Raw genomic sequence first — 23,777 nt, forward strand, 5'->3', positions numbered from 1 at the left:
CAAAATGTTTCCTTTTTTGTTATTGTTTGTTTGTGTGATGCGGTTAGTTTATGTTTTTGGTAATGTCTTAGAATTAAACAATATATATTCACAAATCTCCTATTCAATGATTTGTTAGCACCAAATATGATGTGTCAATGTATTTAAATTGGAATGAAATGACAGGTAACACCAATGAAGCAGCTTGTGACCTTTCCAAAGCATTTCCAAAGTTCATCATTGGGTTTGGGTAGGTTTCTTATTGCTCAATCTTAGTTTTCTGTAGTTTTTTGGACATTTGAAAGTCTGGTTGTCTGTTTTCTGCTGTCCCCTTGTCTACGTATATTTATTCTGCCTTAAAGAAGTTATCCTGGAAACTTTTTAATAAACAATGCCATAATATCTGTTCTTAACAAATATTCTATACCCTTTATTACATTAGTAACAAATATTGTAACATTTATTCCAACTGGAACTTATATAATGAAAGAACGTCTATTTCCTGACAGCCTTACCTTTATAGCTTTATAAAACATCTCCATATCTTTCTGCACAGAGACTAAGTTTTGTTCCTCCAGATATCTGGCACAGTTTACATATCTCATCCAGTTACCATGATTTGGATCTGTAGAATTTATCGTGTATAAATATTCACCATTCTCCAAATTAAATATCTACAAGAGAAAGTCATTTGTAATTATAATTTGTATCTGTTTGATATTATGATTATGATGAAAAAACAACTAGAGGCTCCAGGTGGGGCCTTCATCTACTTTATGGGACACAGCTCATATAAGGTTATACTAAACTAACCCTTTCTCTAAACCTAAACTAAGCATAACCCTAAAATAATCTGCTTTATAACAAATTGTAGTATTCAATTTTTCATCTTTCAAATACTGTCAAAGCAGAAATTTTTGTTGGACATTTTATTTCGTTTATTCGTAGATAGCCATTATCATAAAATAAAAAATAAAACCCCAAACGAAATTTTAACATACAATATTATTTTTCATATACTGGAAAAAAGGAAATTTAATCCCCATGAAATAAAATTAGGGACAAAACCACCAAAGTTTAAACCCACAAATATTATTGTTCCTACGGTATACAACATATGGGTAAAATAAATTTTGACTCTTAGTATAAGAAACTTTTCTATTGCTGAATTTGAATTAAGATTTTTAGAACAACAAATGTAATTCAGTCTGATTGAAAACTCAGAGAAGAAAATATAAGTATATCAGTTGCAGCGTCATTGTATTTACACTGGTATAAATTATAATATGTTTTCAGTTTAATATTCCATGTTTAAACACTGTGCATTATGTTTTAAAAAATAAACTGCTTCGCTGAGCGCAGATGGATACGCCCGCAGAGGTCCAACCCTGAACAGTTGGGGCAAAAATGGACACAATATTCAAGCTTGATACAGGCCTGAATTTGGATTGTAATTAAATATTTGACATATTATAGGTTTCTGAATAAATGTAGTCAAAGAACTTGAAATTGGTTATATGAATTGAATTTATATTCAATTAAAGATTTCTTGCTGTTGTGCAATACACTGTGCTGTTGTGCAATACTTAGTAAATCTGTTGTCAGACTATAAACAACTAAAGTTCAATTAATTCTCAATGTCATATTAGAAATTTATGAAAATCAAAAGGGAGCTTACATCAATAGATATACACAATTCACCAAAGTTTCATGAGAATTGCTGACAGCATTTTTGAGTTATTGTCCGAAAACTGGATCATCCCCATTTTTTAATGAATAAAACCCCATAACTCAGAAATGTAAAATGTAAAATTTATAAAATTCTAAAGGGAGCTTACATCAATAGATATAAACAATTCACCAAAGTTTCATAAGAACTGCTGAAAGCATTTTTGAGTTTTTGAGAGTTTGAGTTAGATATTAACAATTCACCACAATTTCTTGCAAGTTGTTGAAAGCATTCTTGAGTTATTGTCCGAAAACTGGAAAATCCCCATTTTTTTAATGAATAAAACCCCATTACTCGGAAGCGTGAAATCTAAAATTTATAAAAAAGGAAAGGGAGCTCACGTCAATAGATATAAACAATTCACCAAAGTTTTATGCAAATTGGTTAAAGCGTATTTGAGTTAATGTCCGACATGTTGACGACGGATGGACAGACGGACAGACGGACGGACGGACAGACGGACAGACGGTATACCATAATACGTCCCGTAAACGGGCGTATAAAAAACCAACCTCCCAAGCAAATCTGTAGCTAACTGTACTCTCATCACTATCTCGGATTATTTCACCGACAAATGGTCCTAAAAATGTCTCCCTCAGTATCCTCTTGGTAGACCAGGTTCCTACAAATACATAAAATTACCCATATACAGAAGCATGGTTGAGAGTTATATAGTTTGCAGTAAAGAGGTCCTCTAAATTCAATATAATATATGTGTTGTACAAGTATATTGCTTATGTTGAAATCAAAATGACTTCATTTAACACGTAAACTACAGAAAATTTTTTGCAAGTCTATAGGCCATGACTGAGGGGGCACAGAAAAATAATCTCAAAGCTACTATAACTTCCTTGCAGGTGAGACAATGACCAGTTAAATGAAACTCTTTTATATTATTTTAATTGCGTTGTGCATACCCTGTTAATACTCCAAAACAGGGGGAATGGTTATTCTATATTGTATATCTATGCATAGATACAAGTAAGTTTAAAAGTGAGACATTACAATTTGGATCTTGTTTTATTTAAAATTAAGACATCTTATACAAATCATGATATTTGGTCAAATATTTACTCCTGCCAGATAACTTCCCATTGTTTTTCCTTAAAAGGGACTACATACAACTGAAACAGGCCTAAACAGAAGATAAATCAATCTCTTATTTTTTAAGGTTATATTTCAGGATGGACTGATTACCTTGACCAATTACTCGTTTCATATCAATCTCTGATACTCTGAACTCTATCCAATCAGGGGGAGCTATGTGACTTGGTACTTACATGCCTTAAAGACAAACAAATAGATAAGTATGAATATCATTCTCAGACTCAGATATCAACCACACTAAATACTGGGTTTAGTAGTATTTTTGTACTCTGAGTAATGAGTAAAGTTTTATGACCGAAAGGCCTGGTTACCATGACAAACTTACCCATCTGAATTATTTCAATCTCCAAACTCTATCCCACCAGGGGGAGCTATGTGACTTAATGTTACTTACCAATTTGTGTTGGATCAATCTCTGATACTCTGAACTCTATCCCATCAGGGGGTGCTATGTGACTTGGGACTTCCATTCTGTAGACCTTGATATGTCAATAAAGAATCAATCTGCAAATTAATAAAAAATATATTTACAAACGTTTTTTTTAATTTGTATGTTGAGGTAGTCATAGACACTCCTTTCTAAAAAGTCACAATTTATCACAGAAAGTTTCATAATTCTAAGTATTTACCCAGAATGCGCTATGTAATTTATACTTCAGAAAGGAAATTTGATTAACTGGTACACACCAATAAGATATTGCTGTTCTCAAAACTGACTAAAACACATACAGTACGGTTGCCTATAATTGCTTACATCCACTTCATTTAAACCTTGGTGGATAGTTAGTCTCATTGGCAATCATACCACATCTCCTTATTTTTACCATAAAATGTCTTAAGCGAGCTGTACAGGATTTACGACCAATCACATCATGAAATAAGACCCCCCCCCCACAACTCACTGTACAATTTATTACACTATTATGAATTTAACAAAAATACAAAATAAATAGAGAATGTGTCCATGGGACACAGATGATGCTCCCCCTTGCATATAACGTTATAAAGGGACATAACTAGAGAAGTGTAAAAGTGATGCCACCCAAATTCAAACTTGATCTGTGTTTTATGGTAATAAGCATTGTATATAAGTTTCTTAATATTTGGTTGAGGCAAACTAAAGATAGAGAACTGAAATGAAAAATTCAGCAATTTTCCCATTTATAAAGGGGCATAATTCGAGTACGGTAAAAGTGACAGCACCCAAATTTTGAACTTGTTCCAAGTTTTGTGGTAATTAACATTGCATGTGTATAAGTTTAATAACATTTGTTTTAGGCAAACTGAAGATAGAGAACAGTAATTAATTTTGGGATGTATGCACGAGCAGGTGTACAGACGGACAAGAAGCAGCAATTTGAGTGTAGTTTGATAAATTCCCTAGATATATATATATAGGTTATTTTTCAGTTAATCATTATAAAATGGATCCTCTTGTCTACAGTTAAAGGAGTACTGCTCCTTTTGAATTTCTAGTTAAAGACCTATATCTCTTTGCTGTTGGCTGTTTCTAATCTTTTTTTGGGCTTATCTTCAAATTCTATTTTGGCAAGTTGTAGATGAAAAATATTTAGGTCAAAATCCCTGAACATTATTTAAGATTAAATGTAGATAAAAAAATAAACTTTAAAGTGGGCAATTTTTGTATTCTTGATAATTTCACAGTGAAATCTGATTAGGAAAGGAAATCAGTTTCAGGGAGAAGAGTAATCCCAAAATAAAACCTCATGAACATGTTTGGTCCTAAGCATTCCCAAAATTTTATGTCTCAGAAAACAAACCATTTTAGAAAATACATGTTATTTTAAATGCAAATATTAAAAAACACCATTCAGTTTATTAATCAATATAAATATATATCAAGAACTGAGTAATAAAATCAATTTACTTTATTCTACAGATATTTTCCTCCTTATCTGTCATTACTTTAGGTGATTGGATAATAAAATTGTTAACAATAATAGAGTCATGCCGTTTATAGATTTTTTTGGGGAAATTGCAAAAAAATGGTTAAAAATTGTCATTTGTCTGACAATTTTGATAAAAATAGGTAATATGTAGGTCTTGATATTCTGAACCTTTCTGTACATGTTAGGTTTTCTTTATATATGTAATGGTTTACAAGATTAAAGACAGTATTTGCAATTTCCCTGTATGTTGAAATATTTAGCCTTGGAACATAATTTATAAACTAAAACTCCAAGGATGTGTATAAATGTTCAGTTGTCTTCATTGGACTTCTCAACAGCAATCATGTTGACACCGTCTGATTTCATACAATTTATCATATGATAATTTTTAACATATTATTATAGGGATTCATTTATTTTTCTTTTTACCAAATTTTGTAGAATGAAGAAAAATTTTGCGGGCCCCCAAACAGTCAAACTAGACAAAGTTTGGAGTGGAACCAGTAAAAAGTCTGATTAACCATAAATTTTGCTCCATAAGGGGGGGCACGGCTGAAAACCACCATGAATAATAATAAACCTACAGTATATATCTTACAAATAAGTGATCTGTTATACATATAATGTACAATGAATTGATTAGACTGATTCCTTGTATGCTGTTAGGCTTCACAGGATTTCTATTAGAATTGATTTTTATTTTCTACAATGTAAAACATGTATAATGATGATCAATGGAGCTTACTTTATATATATATGTAAATATCAAGAAATCATTGCAGGGTTAAGTCTCATCTTTAAATGTTACATACACATTTAGACAGATATTGTATTCAAATTGAAAAGAGTAAAAAATAAGAAAGGATCAATATTGCAATCTTGAAAAGGGCTTTTTAGTTTTAGTCTTGATAGTTTTCATACTTTTATATATATATGGATATAAATTTTTCCTGCCTTTGAAAGATCAATCTTCCTTTAGACAGTAAGAAGAATAAATTATAACCATATTAACAGAGGTCCTTCAGAATTTTATTTTGAATACATTTGTAAAGAAAGGGCATTGAAAATCTGACCCGTCTTATATAACCCCTATTAATAAAAAAAGATAAATCACCCATGAATCATATTATACCATACGTTAGTCAAGTTTGTTTACAATTTTATAATTCTTGGCAAAAGGGGCAACTGTTATGTAGGACAGTATGTTATATGGAAGGATGAGGTTTTGATGTGCTTAAGCTGTTCAGAATTTTATTTTACAATCCCCTTATTAATAAAGGTGTTGAAGTCAAAACACAAAATTGCTTGCATTCATGTCATTTTGTCTCAGGTAGATTATTGTTTCATATGCAGTCGTACCACATCTCTTTATTTTAATACTTTTTTTTCAGTTGTTTCCCTTTGTAAAAAACATTCTAGCATTAGAAACAAACTTTTTTTTAAAGTCTAAAATTTCAAAATACATGTAGACTACAACATTAACATTTGTTGTACTCTGGATACACTATTATTTATGGGATACCAATTTTGCATTGATTTTGTGAGTACACAATTAAAATGTTTAACGAAGTATAAATTTTCTATAGGCATGTATGCAGACTTTTGTAATAACCAAAAAATTAAATATCCAAGAAAATACAGTTTTTCCTAAATACAAGAAAATTATACCCATGACAATCATGACAATAAATGAATCCAAAGTATTTAGACTCCAGTGGCGGATCCAGAACATTTCATAAGGGGGGCCCGCTGACTGACCTAAGGGGGGGGCCCGCTCCAGTCATGCTCCAGTGATTCCCTATATAATCAACCAAATTTTTCCCACAAAAGGGGGGCCCGGGCCCCCCCAGGCCACCCCCTGGATCCACCTATGTAGTCTGTCTGTAAGACTCTCTTTTAAACATCACCACCTTTTTTTCCATGTTTATTAAAACATTTTATACATCAACCTAAGATCACCTAAGGGAATTAAGCATAAGGAATATGATGTTTTGTCGTCTGTACGAGTTCATTTGCATGATACATGTACATGTATTTAGAAATCATGTCCAATACTGAAAACCACATAATAACCTCTGCATGGTCTATATTTTGTATACTTCCATTGGTGGGTTCCTGTCTGATAGCTTTTTACCAATCTTTTCCTTTTATAACCTATACTTATATTCACTGTGCATGCTGTTGTTATGACTAGTATATTTATTTAAATATCTCATGCGTCTTATTGTAGAAATAATTTGTGTTCATGTTACGATAACATCTTAAAGATAATAAAAGCATTGATTGTAACTGAATGTCTCTAGTCATCAAGCATATGTTTTGTGTAAGTCCTTTTTAAATAAATCTAAATTTTAAATAAAACTCTCCAGTTATCAGGAGTTATTCTTGTTTGTAAGACAGATGGTTTTTCATAAATTTAATTTAGAATATTTTTGTTGACTTTAAATCATAGTAATTAAGAAGTACACATAGGTCATTCATACATCTGTGCAATCACACAAATCTGAACTGATAAATCATTAAATATACTTTTATTATGAGTTAGTATAAGTACAGAGATCATATAACACATGGATTAGTTTTTTTATACCCCAATTCAAATCACAGTCCATTATTGTATGTATTGAATTAAATGGTCCACAGCACTTGACTTTTGACCCGTACAGACACTTTCCGTTCACTGACATGTAATGGTCCATGGCACATGACTAAAGAACATCCATATATCTATCACTAATGATTTAAATTCTTACCTGTTCTTATATACAGGTAAATCTGGTCATACCTGAAACATAAATAGACAAATGATCATAAAATAAATACTGTTTGTTTATTTTTGTTGTGGAGGTTGTTAGTTTAAAATGATATCATGTGCATTGCAATAGTAGAGATAAATGTTTTACCATTATCAATTTAACTTAATTTTCTCTGAGGCTGGGACGGATCCAACAGTGGACCAGACTAAAATGCTTCTGAATTTTGCTATTATAAACTTTTGGCTTGTTTACACAAGTTCAAGTTTTAACAACAGTCTGAGCAAACCATATTCAGCTACAAACTCTTTTTTTTTCATCCAACAATGGTATATCTAATTTATTAAAATCTATATTCCTAACTTGACTATTTTTTGTTACTGGTACACATCCAGTCATGACCTATAATTTGTAAATCTATCTCTCTCTGACATCATCATCATTTTTGCCCTGAAGCAGTCGTACCCTTAACCATGAGCACAACCCTATCAAACAGTCCAGGCTTGTAACAGTGCTTTCAGATCAATTAATTCACCTCTACATGCAGACTAATTGAATCTTAATAAATTTTTCATACAAGTTAGCGTTCAGCCTGCATGTATACTGAAAATATTATTGACTGCGAAGACTTTTGAAATGCCTATTTAAAAGTAATAATTATTAGCAAATATAAGTAATATAATTTTGAAAAGATTTAATAGAAATTGTTTTGCAGTTTGTTATTTGAGGCAGAAAATGATATAAAGATTTGTAAGGGTTCCACGGAACCCAGTGTCTCGCCTACTTTTGCTGTTAATTGCAGGCTCAACAAAAATGAGATGAGGAAAAAATTTAATAAAAATATTCCTCTCGATACAATTTTTTTATTGTAAGAAGCTTCTGTCCAAGTTTGGTAAAAATCCAGGAGAGTTTATGAATCTAATAAATGTTTTTAAAAAATTTAACTGCAGACTGTATCTAATGTTAACTGGAAGAAAAACTAAGTCCATTTATAAGTAAAATATGGATAAACAAGTACAAAATTTTTCTTTCTAGATACTAGCTTTTGATCATAAACAAACTTCTGTCCATGTTTGGTACAAATCCAGGATAGTTTAAGAAAGTTATTTAAATTTTAAAAACTTTAACCACAGAGTGAATGTAATGTTTCCTGGCAGAAAAACTAAGTCCATTTATAAGTAAAATACGGAAAAACAGGATTTTTTTTTTTTTAAATTTACTTCTGGATACTATCTTATGATCATAAACAAGCTTATGTCCAAGTTTGGTAGAAATCCAGGATAGTTTGAGAAAGTTATTAAAATTTTAAAAACTTTAACCACAGAGTGAATGTAATTTGTTTCCTGGCAGAAAAACTAAGTCCATTTATAAGTAAAATACGGAAAAACAGGAATTTCTTTTTTACAAAATTTACTTCTGGATACTATCTTATGATCATAAACAAGCTTCTGTCCAAGTTTGGTAGAAATCCAGGATAGTTTAAAAAAGTTATTAAAATTTCAAAAACTTTAACCACAGAGTGAATATTTGTGGACGCCGCTGCCACCGACGACGACGGAATGTAGGATCGCTATGTCTCGCTTTTTTGACAAAAGTCGAAGGCTCGACAAAAATATGATGGCAACTATCCACCAGGGAACAAATGATGTGGATGTAAACAAGAAACTATAGGTCACTGTAAAGCCTTCAACAATGAGCTTTACAATGATGTAGATGTAAACAAGAAACTATAGGTCACTGTAAAGCCTTCAACAATGAGCTTTACAATGATGTGGATGTAAACAAGAAACTATAGGTCACTGTAAAGCCTTCAACAATGAGCTTTACAATGATGTGGATGTAAACAAGAAACTACAGGTCATTGTAAAGCCTTCAACAATGAGCTTTACAATGATGTGGATGTAAACAAGAAACTACAGGTCACTGTAAAGCCTTCAACAATGATCTTTACAATGATGTGGATGTAAACAAGAAACTATAGGTCACTGTAAAGCCTTCAACAATGAGCTTTACAATGATGTGGATGTAAACAAGAAACTACAGGTCACTGTAAAGCCTTCAACAATGAGCTTTACAATGATGTGGATGTAAACAAGAAACTATAGGTCATTGTAAAGCCTTCAACAATGAGCAAATTCCATACCAAATACCATGCTTTAAAAGGCCCAGAAATGACAAAATGTAATAAAACAATTCAAATGAGAAACCAAGATTTAAGTAAAAACAAAACAAATATGATGGTTTAAAACTTATATGATAGAGGAACTGAAAACAGCAACAGATATAGTATTTTTTTGTCTAATCATACCTCATACCAACAGTCCTTTATTTTAAATTATGACCCTTGAACCTTGAAGTGTGAGATATGCAATAATCCATTGGAAATAACAGAATCACATTTTTGATCAACCACAGCAATTTTCATTATATTGAAGATATTCATTCTTACATAACATTATGAAATTGAATGAACAAAAAACATGTTTCTATTCTTAAAAGAAATCAGAAAGTGTTATTAATAGTCTCTGGTAGATTATGTTGACTCATTGACAATATTACCATATCTCAGCATATGTACATTGTGTATATTATAAATGACAAAGATCATAAGTTGATTATATAATTTTTGTTCCTCCATGTGTAAGATCTGATCTGTTTTACAATAATGTTTAATTTGATAAACTGCATTCATTGTATGTAGAAAGATATAAATAATAAAGTGGCCTCCACCTCCATATTTTGCAATGTCACACTTTTGATGATATAAATGTTTACTTTTATGCAACCATAATATTTATTTGTTAGTGCAAGATTTATACAAACAACAATTGAATCCACTATAATATCCAATGTACATAGTCATTCCCTTGTATCTTTTACTGTCAGACCAGCACAAAGACTTCATCCTTAGTCATAACATTTCTTGAGGGTATCTATGGGTATAAAATCCTTATAAAAGCAATAACTCTTTCAAAAGTCACATAGATGGACTCAGTGGCGGATCCAGAACTTTTCATAAGGGGGGCCCACTGACTGACCTAAGGGGGGCCCGCTCCAGTCATGCTTAAGTGATTCCCTATATAATCAACCAAATTTTTCCCACATAATGGGGGCCCGGGCACCCCAGGGCAACCCCCCTGCATCCGCCTATGGGACTGTATGATGCAGAGCAAAAATTCATCCATATATATTGATATCGAACATATACCCTTAATTTTGGTGGCAGTCACGATTTCTAGCCTTCATCTCTGTCCAATCATTTTTCACAACCTGCTACCTTTAAGAGGTATTTTTAATGTGTTCACATACTGATTATGAGTGATATATTTACCACTGGATGTTCAGCAAACAACAATAAATCAATCAATAATATCCATCAATGTCTAATGTCTGGCCCTCTATTGTCTGATGATCTCCTTATTAACTGTTACCAAGAATACTATTTAAATGAGGAAATATGTAATAAAAACTTAAAGCTCAAAATTACACGCAGTAAGGTTTTACTGTCATTTAAAAGGAGTGATTAACTGTTTCAGTACAGATTTGTATCCTATTACAAGGCACTTCATTGTAAAAATCCTCCACATCCTTGTTTTTGTTATATAGATGTATTCAAGAATTATATAAGTGTTAACCAGCTCCAAAGATAAACAATATATATTTTAGGTGACTGTAATATTCTTCTCTTAATAGACCATTTTCATATTACTGACTTTTGACTCTGAAGTTTATTTTTTTTCTACAGGTTACCCACTATGCGATAGGACATCCTGCTACAAAGTCAAGTAAGAGCAACATAAAGAAGTAAAATCAAGCTTTCAATCGGTACAATGTTTGGGGAAAATTGACTGCTTCATACTTTCTTTACACGACAAAATCGTCGGAAAACAGTAAACTTCCCCTAAAATTACAACGATTATATGTTTGATTTTACTTATTTGGGTTACTCTTACTTGACCAAGTACAAGGATGTCCTACCACAGAAAAGGTAGCCTGTCAAAAAATTATTTCAGAGTCAAAAGTCTGTAATATGAAAATAGTCTATTCTAACTTCACTTTATTGTTAAAAATACATGTAGGAAATAGAGTGGACTTCTTTTACTTTAGGGGTCCAAACCCATATAGAGCTATACTAGACTAACACTAGCTTACCCTAAATAAACTCATCATAGATACCAGGATTAAAATTTTGTAGGCCAGTCGCGCGTATCGCCTACAAAAGACTCATCAAATAAGCTCGAGTACCTAACACTAACATCCAGATCCTAAAATCTAACTGTAACCTAAACAAAATCTAACCTTACCCTAAGAATACCCTGAACCCTTAAGAAAACAAGTACAGAGGCCCCTAAAGTAAAAGAAGGACAATGAGATTGCTGTACACAAGACAAAAACCTATGTAAAATGTGTTATAAAATAGCATGCATGTTGGAGGAATATGTTTACATATACTAGTATATATGAACGGAAGGAGATGTAGGGTATATGTAAGCGTACTTTCATTCCGCCGTGTATTTATTCCGGGTAACTGTTTTTCCCTAGAGAATATTGGATGTAAATAGTGTGAAAGCGTCGATCTTGATATCATTGTTTTGTTTATATTAGACCGGTTTATTGTTTACATAAATAAATGGGTTAAAATTGAATGATTTTCAAGGAACCAGTTTAATTAGCCAGAGTCAATCCAGTAAATAGTATTGATGATGATGAGGAGGATATTTTTATAACTCAAAATACTTTATCAATGATCAGGACATTGAACTTGATATAAAACAAATGTAAAGAGCAGATTTGTTCTTACTTAAAGTTTCAATTATCCTTTGATATCGACATAGAAGATATGATTTTATATCTAAGTCGACCGAAAAGCAATTCAAATACACAGAAAAACTTCGTCAATCCAATAAATATGAATATTACAATTAGTGACAATTTAAAAGCATATGATTTTATAGATTTGCATAGAAAAATTACCGTGTTAAATCTTATTCGTTAATAAGCATTATTGTGTTATCGTGTGTTCAAACTGAGTTTTAATCACTTCATCAATGTAGGGATCTAAAGCACTAGTGTAATTAATCCCGGTATAAAATAACTAGTGCAATCATTCCGGTACAAAAACACTAGTGTGAACATTCCTTGGATGAAAACTCTCCACTTTTTACATAAATCAACTATGCAAGTTTCAAATACACTAAAAACTACTAAGCCGCATTTTATATATATTTTCCCTTCCAAAAAACTCTTTTTAAAACCATATAATGACTGGTGGATGTTTTACACTGGATCCAGATAGAAAAACCTAGTGAATTTTTGTTGGTGGATAAAAATCACTGGTGATTTTCTTCCTCCGGATAAAGTACACTGGCGGAATCAAACCACTGTTACATATACATCTATGAGGAGATATAGGGTATACATCTATGAGGAGATATAGGGTATACATCTATGAGGAGATATAGGGTATACATCTATGAGGAGATATAGGGTATACATCTATGGAGATATAGGGTATACATCTATGAGGAGATATAGGGTATACATCTATGGAGATATAGGGTATACATCTATGAGACAACAATCCAATGACACAAACAACCAATAAATATCTCAAGTTCAAAACTAGACAAGTGTCAGGCTCTAAGTCTAGAAATGGTGTGAACTAATGTCAGCTTTTCCATTGGCAGTATGTATACATGTGTTTAATTTTTGTTATATAAAGTTTCTTTCTTTATTGTTTTATGTTTGTTTTTTTCAAATTTTGTTATGTTCATTAGTGTAGTCCTACAGTAATATACATGGTAAATTAGTTGAAGCCCACTCCATATTCTCTTATCTGTTTGAAGTCAGTAACCTCACCATTGGTTATCTTATGTCATACACATCTCAGTATATTAAATGATATTAGAATATATTATTTCCATGTTTTTTTTTTAAATATTCATATCTTTTATACATTGGTGAATCAGAGCTTGACATATCATCCTGTGACACCTGTCATTATTGTTGTTGACTGCATTTTTTTTTGTAAATCTTTTTTTGTTTTTTTTTGTTGTTGGATTGCTGTCTCAATTATCTCCTTCTATTCAAATTGGTTCCAATAAAAATAAATTATTGGCGTCACAGGAGATGTCAGATTTGGAAAAGAAAGACCTTAGATACTGGTATAGCTTTAGTAAGGTGGACTGATAGAAAAACGTTGTAAAAAAATATTTTACTTCTACCAAAATATATATTTTAATAATTTGACCTTTATCAACAAAATCAATGACCTCCAAGAAGGTCAATAATTTCCTTGCATCTTTCAAATGCCAGATATACAACTGTCATGACTAACATGACCCTATTATATCAGAAATACATCTTCATAATCAAATACAATAATGTGTGCCCCATACATTAACAGAGTGTTATATTTAGATTTAAGTTATTGATTAGGAGACTTTGATCAACTTAAATATTCAGGGAAAATCAATATCTCCTAACAATTGTAGTGTATGTAGCCATCTACTTTCAATCAAATAAGTGTCTTTATTTCTCTGTCAAATAATTTGCAATAATTGCCATGTTTTTTTTAATTTTCTACACTTTTTATGTTTTTTACTGCTATAAACTTAGTCATGTTGCATACATCATCTCTTGTAAAACATGTTGTAACAGACCTTCAAATGTTCGATCAACAATAAATTGCAGAATCTAAATTTGATCTAAACATTTCTGTTTGACATACTGTTATAATTCTAAATGTAAGATTTATTTTTGAATGGGAAAAAAGATAGCTTTATAGATTTACACTAAAGCCACAAATTTCTGTAAAGAATTACAGCCATGGGAAGCAGTTGGCCTAGGCATGCTTAGACAATTTTGGCCATTTTTTAGCCCAATTTTTTGTTTATTTTGATGCTTTTTCAAGCTTATAGATTTAGCTTCTAAAGCTTTTTTGTATGATTGTATATATTCCACAAACTTATATTGTATATATGTCAATAAAATGAGATGTGGAATAATCTTAAACAAAAAAAAAGAGATTTATACATAATATAGGATCAATTTTAGAGGATAGAGTTTTACTATATGAAATTAAGAAATATTAAACTCAGGCCACCTCAAGACGGTTGGATTAGCTTTAAGAAATTTAAGGGGATGTGAACATTTATTGAAGAATCAATCAAGACTACATAAGTCAGTAGTTTTTGGCAAATGGGGTAAAGGGGGTCCAAATAAGCTAGGTCAACAAGAAACTTTAATAAACAGCTGCGCCATGAGTGCATGATACGCCTGTCGTCTTGTGTGTGAATTTTTATGCAATAATCATAAATAGTTTCTGACATATGGCGCGACATGCGAAAACCCCCCTTTTTTTACAAAAAACTCAATATCTCTAAAATTAAATTTTGAATCAAAACCAAAAAGTATACAGATCTTTAGATTAATATAACTAAAAAGTGTGTAAAATTTTAAGCAATAATCATTAATCGTTTTTGAGATACGGCGCGACATGTGAAAAACCCTCCCCCTTTTTTTACAAAATACTCAATAACTCAAAAATAAAATTTTGAATCATCACCAAAAAGTATACAGATCTTAAGATTAATATAACTAAAAAGTGTGTAAAGTTTTAAGCAATAATCATAAATTGTTTTTGAGATACGGCGTGACATGTGAAAAAAACCACACACCTGTTTTAGTTACTAAGTCCCGTAACTCAAAATGTTTTAATCTTATTTTCACCAAAAAGTATACAGATCGTTTGACCATCATAAGAAACAACTATGTTAAGTTTCATGATATTTGGATAAGTCGTTCTCAAGTTATGGTGTGACATGTTTACGCCAGACAGACAGACGGACAGACGACATTTGTATACCATAATACATCCCGTCAAAATTTTTTTAACGGGCGTATAAAAACCTTACAATGAAAAGAAAATAGAGGTAAACAATTGCATTATGAATGAGAAATTATAAGAAAATTCAGAGAAATCTAGTCTGTGGTTTAAGGCTACATACACAAGATGCCAACCTTTTCGTAGATATAGCATTTATGTTTTATGTGTAACCACAAAAAGCCATTTTGATTTAAAAAAAAATAGGATGTTAAAAAAAAGCATAACGCAAGAAATATTCCATAATTATTTCTGAAATCTAGTCACTTGTTTAGGAAGAATTATTTTTTAAAAACATGAAGGTATGACACCTTTTGGACAAGGTTCCAAATTTTGCTACAGGAAACCCCAACTAGATGCTCTACAGAGCCAGTGTCGCTCATCTAGGTCTATGTGCATTATCAAAAATGGACTCTCTCCAACATTGTAGACAAGAATAGAATTCATGACAAAAATTTCTTTTTTGTTGATCTTGTATGGCTTATCATTTTGTCTGTTTAGTTTCTCTCTATCTTCTTTAGTTTTTTCTCAAAACACAAAAGAGGGTAAACAAATCCTAATTTAAGGGCAATCACTCCTATGAAGAGTGACAGTCTACTAACTATATCAGCAAAATTTGAATTGTTTATGGATTTTGACTTGTTGATCATTTTTGTTATTTAAAATTTCCTTTGATCTATTATAATTTTTATCATATAAGGCAAAATGCAAAAAAATTGGAATAAATCATCATTAAAGGGCAATAACTCCTACAAGGACTTGTCGGAAAATTTCCTGCAAATTGTCTTAAATGTAGATCTTGTCTTGTTGATCATTTTTGCTTATTTAAGTTTCTATCTATCTATTATAGTTTTTAAGATATAAGGCAAAATCACAAAAAAATGGTAAAAGGGCAAGAACTCCTATAAGAAGTTGCCTGACAGTTTTGACATCAACGAACAATTGGTAGAGCTCAATATTCTAAACCTTTTTGTCCTTGTCAGATTTTCTCTATTTATAACGGTTTTCAAAATAATAGACAAAACTTGCATTTTACCCCTATGTTCTATTTTTAGCCATGTAAGCCAGCTTGGTTGGCAGGCAGGGTCATCGAACACATTTTTAAACTAGACAACCCAATGATGATTGTGGCCAAGTTTGTTTAAAATGGTCCAGTAGTTTCAGAGAAGAAGATTTTTGTAAAAGTTAACGGAAGACGACGACGGAAGACGGGGCCAAGTGATGAGAAAAGCTCACTTGGCCTTTTGGGCCAGGTGAGCTAAAAAATAGGAGGTGCAGAAAAATTTCGGGAAGAGCCACTGATTTAAGAGAAGTGCAGATACCAATAAAAAATGAACAACATGAATGGATGAACAGAAGGACAAATGAAAGAACAAACTATTATAATATACAAATGTACCTCCTGCTTCACACACCTGCAGGAATCAAACATTTTCTACATACAAAGAAACAAGAATATGTGTCCATAGGGCAACATGCCCCACTCTCACTATCCTATGTCCATGTTCAGTGAACTGTGAAATCAGGGTCAAAATCGTAATTTGTCATATAATTATAAAAGTTCATGGAACATTGAACATGTATACAAAGTTTCAAGTTGATGTTACCAAAACTTCATGATAAACTACCCTAACTAAAATCTTCAACCTTAATCATTAATCACTATCACATTGTATTCAGTGTGTTATCAGGGTCCAAACCCTAATTTGGCAAACATTTTAAATAGTTCATATCATAATGAACATGCATACTTAGTTTCAAGTTTATGAGACCGTAACCTTCATGGTAAACTACATGTACATGTACCTTAACCCAAAACTCTAACCTGATACAGGACTGATGCACAGACAGAAAATATTTTCCCCTTCAATCATCATATTGTATTGTTACTTGTTCACGCACTGAATAGGCATAAACATATGCAGTAGGACATTAAGCAGCCAAAAATCAATCAATCTTCTAAAATTTTACTGACACAGACCCCAAAAATAAATGTCAAATTTACCTCTCATTTATTTTTAGGGCAAAACAATGCTTTCATAAACAAAATAGACCAATACCAATAAAATTGTTCAAAAAGTGTATAAAACTAAATGTGTTTATGTTGAATTAAAAAAAAACATTATTAGTTTATTCTTAATCATGTTAATTCCATATAGATTTTTGATAGTCCACAATTCATATACAAAAGACATCTGTTGTAAAAATGATAAAGATTTTGATCATGATTAATTTATCAACCATGTCAACATAAAATACCATATATAACATTCATAAGTAAGTAAAATTTTAAGAGTGCAAAGAAGTGAATATCAAAAACACTAAACAATCTGCTATTACCATTCCATCACATCTGTATAAATACACCAAACAAACCTTCTCAAACTGATCCTTTTTTCCCTTTAATACTACATGTCTTATATATATATTTACTATTAAATGTCCTCTCCACCTCTAAAATGCATTTTATATTTCAGAACACTTAAGACTGTGAGAAGCTTTTTCTCTCACCTGGTGGATGAAACACAAGTTGCTTATTCACAAATAAGTCTGAATTCGTGTATTCACAATTTTTAGAATAAGCCAAAGGAATTTGCATTATGTTTTGAAACAGTAACCATGGTAAATTGGTATGTAAACTATGTATTAAGTTTACTATAGTTCTAACAATTTGATTTTCTAAATTAATAGTCCAATTATCATTCTTTTCCAGTAATGTTAATCTATGACATACTGTAAATTCAGAAATTATTGCTTGCATTTATTATTGCAATTTTTGAAGAATGGACAAAAATGCAAGATTTATTATTGCGATTTCAGGAAAATCTGCATAAAGACATATATATCAGATACCAGAATGCGAGTTTGTATCATTGAGATTCTAATTATTTGTAATAATAAAAACCTCGCAATAGTTTCTGAAGTTACAGTACATGTAGTACAAATCAATGAACTGCAGATGATTTAGATCGTCAATATTGTATTGGCACCAGCTTTTTGTTGAACTCTGTATGCTGTTTTCTAGATGGTGTTTGGTTATTTTGGTCATTGGCTGTCTGTCTTTACATGCATTTATAAATTATCTTTTGTTTCAAGTTCCAAAACCTACCATTGTGAAAAGTGAAAACTTTTTTTTGGCTAAATAGTGTCAACAAAGACTCAGCATTCATATTTGTCTCATTGGCAATCATACCACATCTCCATATTTGTATATATTTATATGCAACATCAAATATAGATTTTTCATAATTTTTAAATAAAAATTCTGGTTTTACCTTTTTGAAGTCTTTACCAAAAAAATGAAAATGTGGTTTATAAATTATAAAATTCTATTAATTCTAGTAAGTAAAATGTAATATCAGTACATAGTTGTATTGAAATAACTTTATTTTCTTATAATACTTGTAATACATGTACTTAAGACACAAACTGTGTTCAAAGGGAGATAACTCAATGTACTTTTCACTAAGAAAATGAATTGAATTGATATTACAACATAACTTAGTATTTCCAACATTCTTCCTTCTCTCCTGGTAAAATTCAACCGAAATATTCACTGTCTCGTAAGATGGAATGGTCAATGGCTTTTATGGTCTTACTGTCTTATTTATAAGGTATCTTGCCTACAGGGGGATTTTCTTTTTTTCTGGCAAACTTTAACAAAATTATGGTAGTTCAGCTTTGTTTAATTGGGCACCCTATTCCACCATACACTTTTAAAAATGTAAAAACAGAGTTCTAGAATTCCTATTTGTTTTCGTAGAAATTAATTATCTAATTTTTAAAAGATATGTTCTAAATTGAACTTGAATGATAAATTTATTCATTATTTTTGGACAGGAGTGGATAAATAAGAACAAAAATAATACCAAAATTCTTGACACATTACTGCATTTACTGCATTTCATTCTTTTTATTCAATAAAAGTCAATTCCTCCTACAAACATGCCACTGGACTTTAAGCAAACAACAATAAACCCTACAGACATGCAATCAAAATAAACATCATAGAATTACATAATTAAAACTCTCTAACAAATTAGTAGGATGAGCTAATTCTATGAAAATATATTTCAAAGGTATACATTTATTTTAGGTCTTTGATAATGTAGTTGACCAATAACTAGTGTTTGTTTCCATTTTTCTTCAAACTTTTATTTTGTTTCAGAAAATAATTACCACCTGAAAAAGTGGAAATTTATAAAATGTAAAAAAAAAATTATCAAAGTAAAAGATTCCTACACAAGATGTGTGAGGTTTCAGTTAGAACTAGACAGTAGAGAACCAGATATTGTATGTTCGTCTTTCTCTATTATGCATGTACTTTGTTCACAGCATGAGAGTAACTACAATGGCGACACACTCAGACAAAAACAAATCAAATTGATCTTAAAAAATCTGGATAATATTCCACACTTACAATTCTAAACAATAAGTTTTCATCAGTTCCATATACATCGTTGTAAAAAAACAAAATGATCTGTCAGGCTGTTCCAATCAATTTTTTGGTTTGTAACACCTGAAAACACTAAATTCTTTCTCAGCAAATGAATGGAAACCAACAGCAATGAATTAAAAATCAACTTATCATCTCAAGAATCTTATATTTTAATCTGTGGTTATTAAACATTTAAAAAGAGAAAGGTGTCCCCTCCTAAAACTAATACATTATTCGCATATTAAAACAATAACTTTTGAAGTCAAACAATTCAAAAGCCACTATAAAAATAAAGAGATGTGGTATGCTTGCCAATGAGACAACCATTCACCATAGTCAAAATGATGTGGCTGGAAGCTGTCATGCAAAAGAAATTTCTTCATAATGTTCCAAGTGGAAGAAATATTCTGTAATATTATTTCCACTGGAACAAATATTAGAGTATTTGTTCCTAACAGAATAAAGGGTATAGAATATTTGTTCCAACTGGAACAGAAATTATCCATTGTTTATAAAAAAAAGGTTCCTTTGGGAAATTCTGTTAGGAGGAACATAAGCAACTTCAGATCACAGTACAGCCTTCAACAATGAACAAAACCAATACCATACAGCAAGCCATAAAAGGCCCTGGCATGACTTTGCTCCATGCTCCACACAAAAGTACTTGATTGTTGCCTGTATATGTAGGTCATGATTATCTTACAACTACCTGCATGACAAATAGCCTGTAACTCGCACTCAGGAATTTCTATATACGTCGATCTGTTTCGAATTCTCAGTCTAAAGATGACCGCTGCAAAAAAAATATATACATATAATTTTTTCTTAAATTTGATTTACTTTTAAGGTTCTGCCATTCTTTTATTGTTTTGTTTTGTTTCTAATTTGTGTTTTGTGTTTTTTGTTTGTTCCTGTTTTGTTTTGGTTAAGAATAATACTTAATGTTTTTCTTTGTTTGGTATACTTAAGTTAAGTTGTTGGGTCCTTATCTCTCAAGTTGCAAAACAGTCATTATATATTTTTGTGGTTGGAAAACATCCTGTTGACTTATTTTGCCCAAAACTTTGCAATTCTTAACAAACATTATCAATTTTCTTTAGCCTTTCCCTTCTTATTAACTAAAATGACCTTCTTCACACGAGAAAGGAGCATACATTTTTTTGTACATTTTATTGCTGTAAAAAACAAAATAATAAAAGCGCTTCATATGCAAAACATTTGCTCCAAATCTAGCTTTCAATTTCCATCAAAACTGGCCCTAAAATACTCCCTTCCTTTCACTAAATTTGTAGATTTAAATGTTTCAATAAGAGTGGAAATGTAGATGTTTCATATGATTCTATATCGTAATATCGAACAAGGCCTTTAGAAGGGAGCACACCCAACCATTGAAATAAAAAAAAAAATAGGACAAAACCATGTCATGACCACTTTGATTTGTGGTTTGAAAGGGGGAGCTTGGATTTGGAACCCTCACTTTCTTCAGATTTTTATCGTTCAATTAAAATTTGGCAAACAAAATAGGTAACCCCCCCCCCTTTTCCAGAAATCAACTCCCCCCCCCCCCCCTTTTTATATTTCTAGATCTACTTTTTTTTTTAAAGTTTTCTCAGTCAAAAACATGAATGTAATTATCAAAAAACACACAATTCACTCCAACTGTATTACTATATAGAGAATAATAATGAATAAGTATTCTTCTGCACTTTGTGCTTTATTTGTCTTTAAATTTTCATGATCATTTATTTTAATTGTAACCATTATGGTTATTCTTTCCTCCTCTGTCCTTCACTTTGTTTTCCTTTTTTCTATTCATCTCAGTTTGAGTAATACAGTACCACGTGTTTTAATGACTATTTATTACCTAAGGGACAAAAATTCCATTTCTGTTACTATATTACGTTTTCATTTGAACAATATAACTACATACTCAGAATTCATAGAATATAAAAATCTTGTAACGAAATAGACTCTATGGTGTATATTTCAGCGTCCACAAAACCTTAACTAAATATATATCCTTATAAGCCTTTATCTGTGCGAAGTGAACGGAACTTAAATAAAATCGCTTGATAAACGATACACTGTGTTCCACACCTATAAATACCCTCTAAGTACGCCTCTTTGTAAACACAAACAAACATGTAAAATACATGTACCCATAGATAAATTTTACTTCAGTATAAAGATTGATACTGTTACTAGTTAATTACATTAATATAATCTATCATTTGGCTGCATATACAAAGCTCTGATGAAATAGATGTAACACGATGTATTTGTCAAATACATACGCCGCCATATTGGAGAAAAATGTATATTTTCCTTGTCAACACAAGTTCCAATATTTGCTTCCCAAATCGTTCAGGGTACAAACTTACGTGTTCTTTTACTGTACTAAACATCAAAAATCAATATTCTAATGAATGATATACATTCTAAGGGTTAATTATTATAATTTCTATTAATATTTTCATTTTAACCTTACACATATAATACCCTTGAAATACGTTTGTCGATTAACGTTTAATAAGTATATTTTTTGTTATTACTGTGAATTTCTGTTAATGTTGTTTTATTTAATCTTTAAATAATTTACAAGAACGATCAAATATGTAGTTGAGCGACTCATATAATCATTGTTTGACAAATATTATCGACAAGTTCGAGTTTACAAGAAAGATGGAAAGTCTGCATATGAGCCAACTTCAGAGACAAACAAAACATGTAAAATTTCCACCAATTTCACCTAAATTGTTGCAATTTGATACATGAGTATCTCGTCTATCAAATGACTGTACCTGATATGAGGATAACCAAGAATTAGCTGATTAAATCACTTTTATATCCAATGTATTCATTCTGCCATTGTATGATCAGATACGTACCTTTTCTCGGCTGCCTGGATTACTTGTTTGTTTGGACTCGTCCGATCTAGGGTTGATTTTTAATTTTCTTCCTTCTTTTATCTAAGATATTTTAAACATAGTCTAACAAAAATCATCATAATCATTATTATAAGTTATTATTGATTGTAGAATATCAAAGATACACATCAGGTTACACAATTAATAAGAAGTATGTGTATACACAACTATATCACAATGTCCATCACCCCCGGCAGAGCTAAATCGACTAATCATGATTATTCACATTGAACTATATCTTTCATTGTCCTTAGATAGAGAAACCTAATGTTTACATGTAATTACGGAAAACAAGAAAAAATATATAATGAAACGATTATATGAGTATTGGCCATATTAGAGACGGACCTCTAAGATGCTCTACTGTCCCCTTTCTTTGACCACGTGGGAATTTAATCGGGTATATGGTTGATATTTCAAAGTAAATTCATTATTCACTACATGTGACACAATACCATAGTTCACCTTGACATCTTATGGAATCTTTGTAAATGATAAAAGAAACTATAACCCTCTCTCATCTTTATAAACATACATTTCAGACATAGTGTACACGAAAAGACGCACAATATACTATTAACATTCATTAAAACGTCGATTTTCTTTCTTTCTATTTTTTTTAAGAATCAAAGAAATAACTGGCTTATTATTTTCCCACAAGATCGCCCATATAATATAACGTCTTAACATTAAATAAGTTACAACTGTGAATATAAAACAAAGGCATATATTGAATCGATATCATACATGTACTTTGTGTGTAAACACGTACACTTTGTATGCAAGATAAATCTTTGTTGTACTTTTCCTTTCATATATTTATCTCATTTAAAAAAAATATATAGTACTATATATATAAGTCTTGTTTAAACTACTCCTATTCGAGTCGTAGGTTTAGATGAAAAACCTTGGACCCATTAACGATGTTTATATGACAACAACTTAACTTTGGACAGACCTGCACACTATTTAGCACGAAAAAAAAAAGAAAAGGGGGACGGGATATGGGTGTTGTTCAGATGTTGTGATTATTTCATATCTTTATGGGT

General features: G+C 31.1%; 1 protein-coding gene across 4 annotated transcripts in view; it reads right to left on the reverse strand.

Moving 5' to 3' along the window:
* LOC127719556 (uncharacterized) overlaps positions 1 to 22,731 on the reverse strand; it is a 36,868-nt gene extending 14,137 nt beyond the window's left edge. For 2 of the 4 annotated variants that reach the window (XM_052225773.1, XM_052225769.1), the window contains exons 1-6: positions 22,603 to 22,699; positions 20,511 to 20,594; positions 7,479 to 7,510; positions 3,210 to 3,319; positions 2,221 to 2,330; positions 495 to 653 (exon numbers count right to left, since the gene is read on the reverse strand). In XM_052225773.1, coding sequence (XP_052081733.1) covers positions 495 to 653; positions 2,221 to 2,330; positions 3,210 to 3,285 — 345 coding nt within the window. In that variant the 5' untranslated portion in view covers positions 3,286 to 3,319; positions 7,479 to 7,510; positions 20,511 to 20,594; positions 22,603 to 22,699. Of the gene's footprint in view, positions 1 to 494; positions 654 to 2,220; positions 2,331 to 3,209; positions 3,320 to 7,478; positions 7,511 to 20,507; positions 20,595 to 22,602 lie in introns of all 4 variants that reach the window. The other 2 variants (XM_052225770.1, XM_052225771.1) reach the window with 2 other exon arrangements.
* Between the last annotated feature and the right edge of the window lie 1,046 nt (positions 22,732 to 23,777).

The sequence above is a fragment of the Mytilus californianus genome, unplaced genomic scaffold (genome assembly GCF_021869535.1).
Source record: "Mytilus californianus isolate M0D057914Y unplaced genomic scaffold, xbMytCali1.0.p SCAF_11, whole genome shotgun sequence".
Lineage (NCBI taxonomy): Eukaryota > Metazoa > Mollusca > Bivalvia > Mytilida > Mytilidae > Mytilus > Mytilus californianus.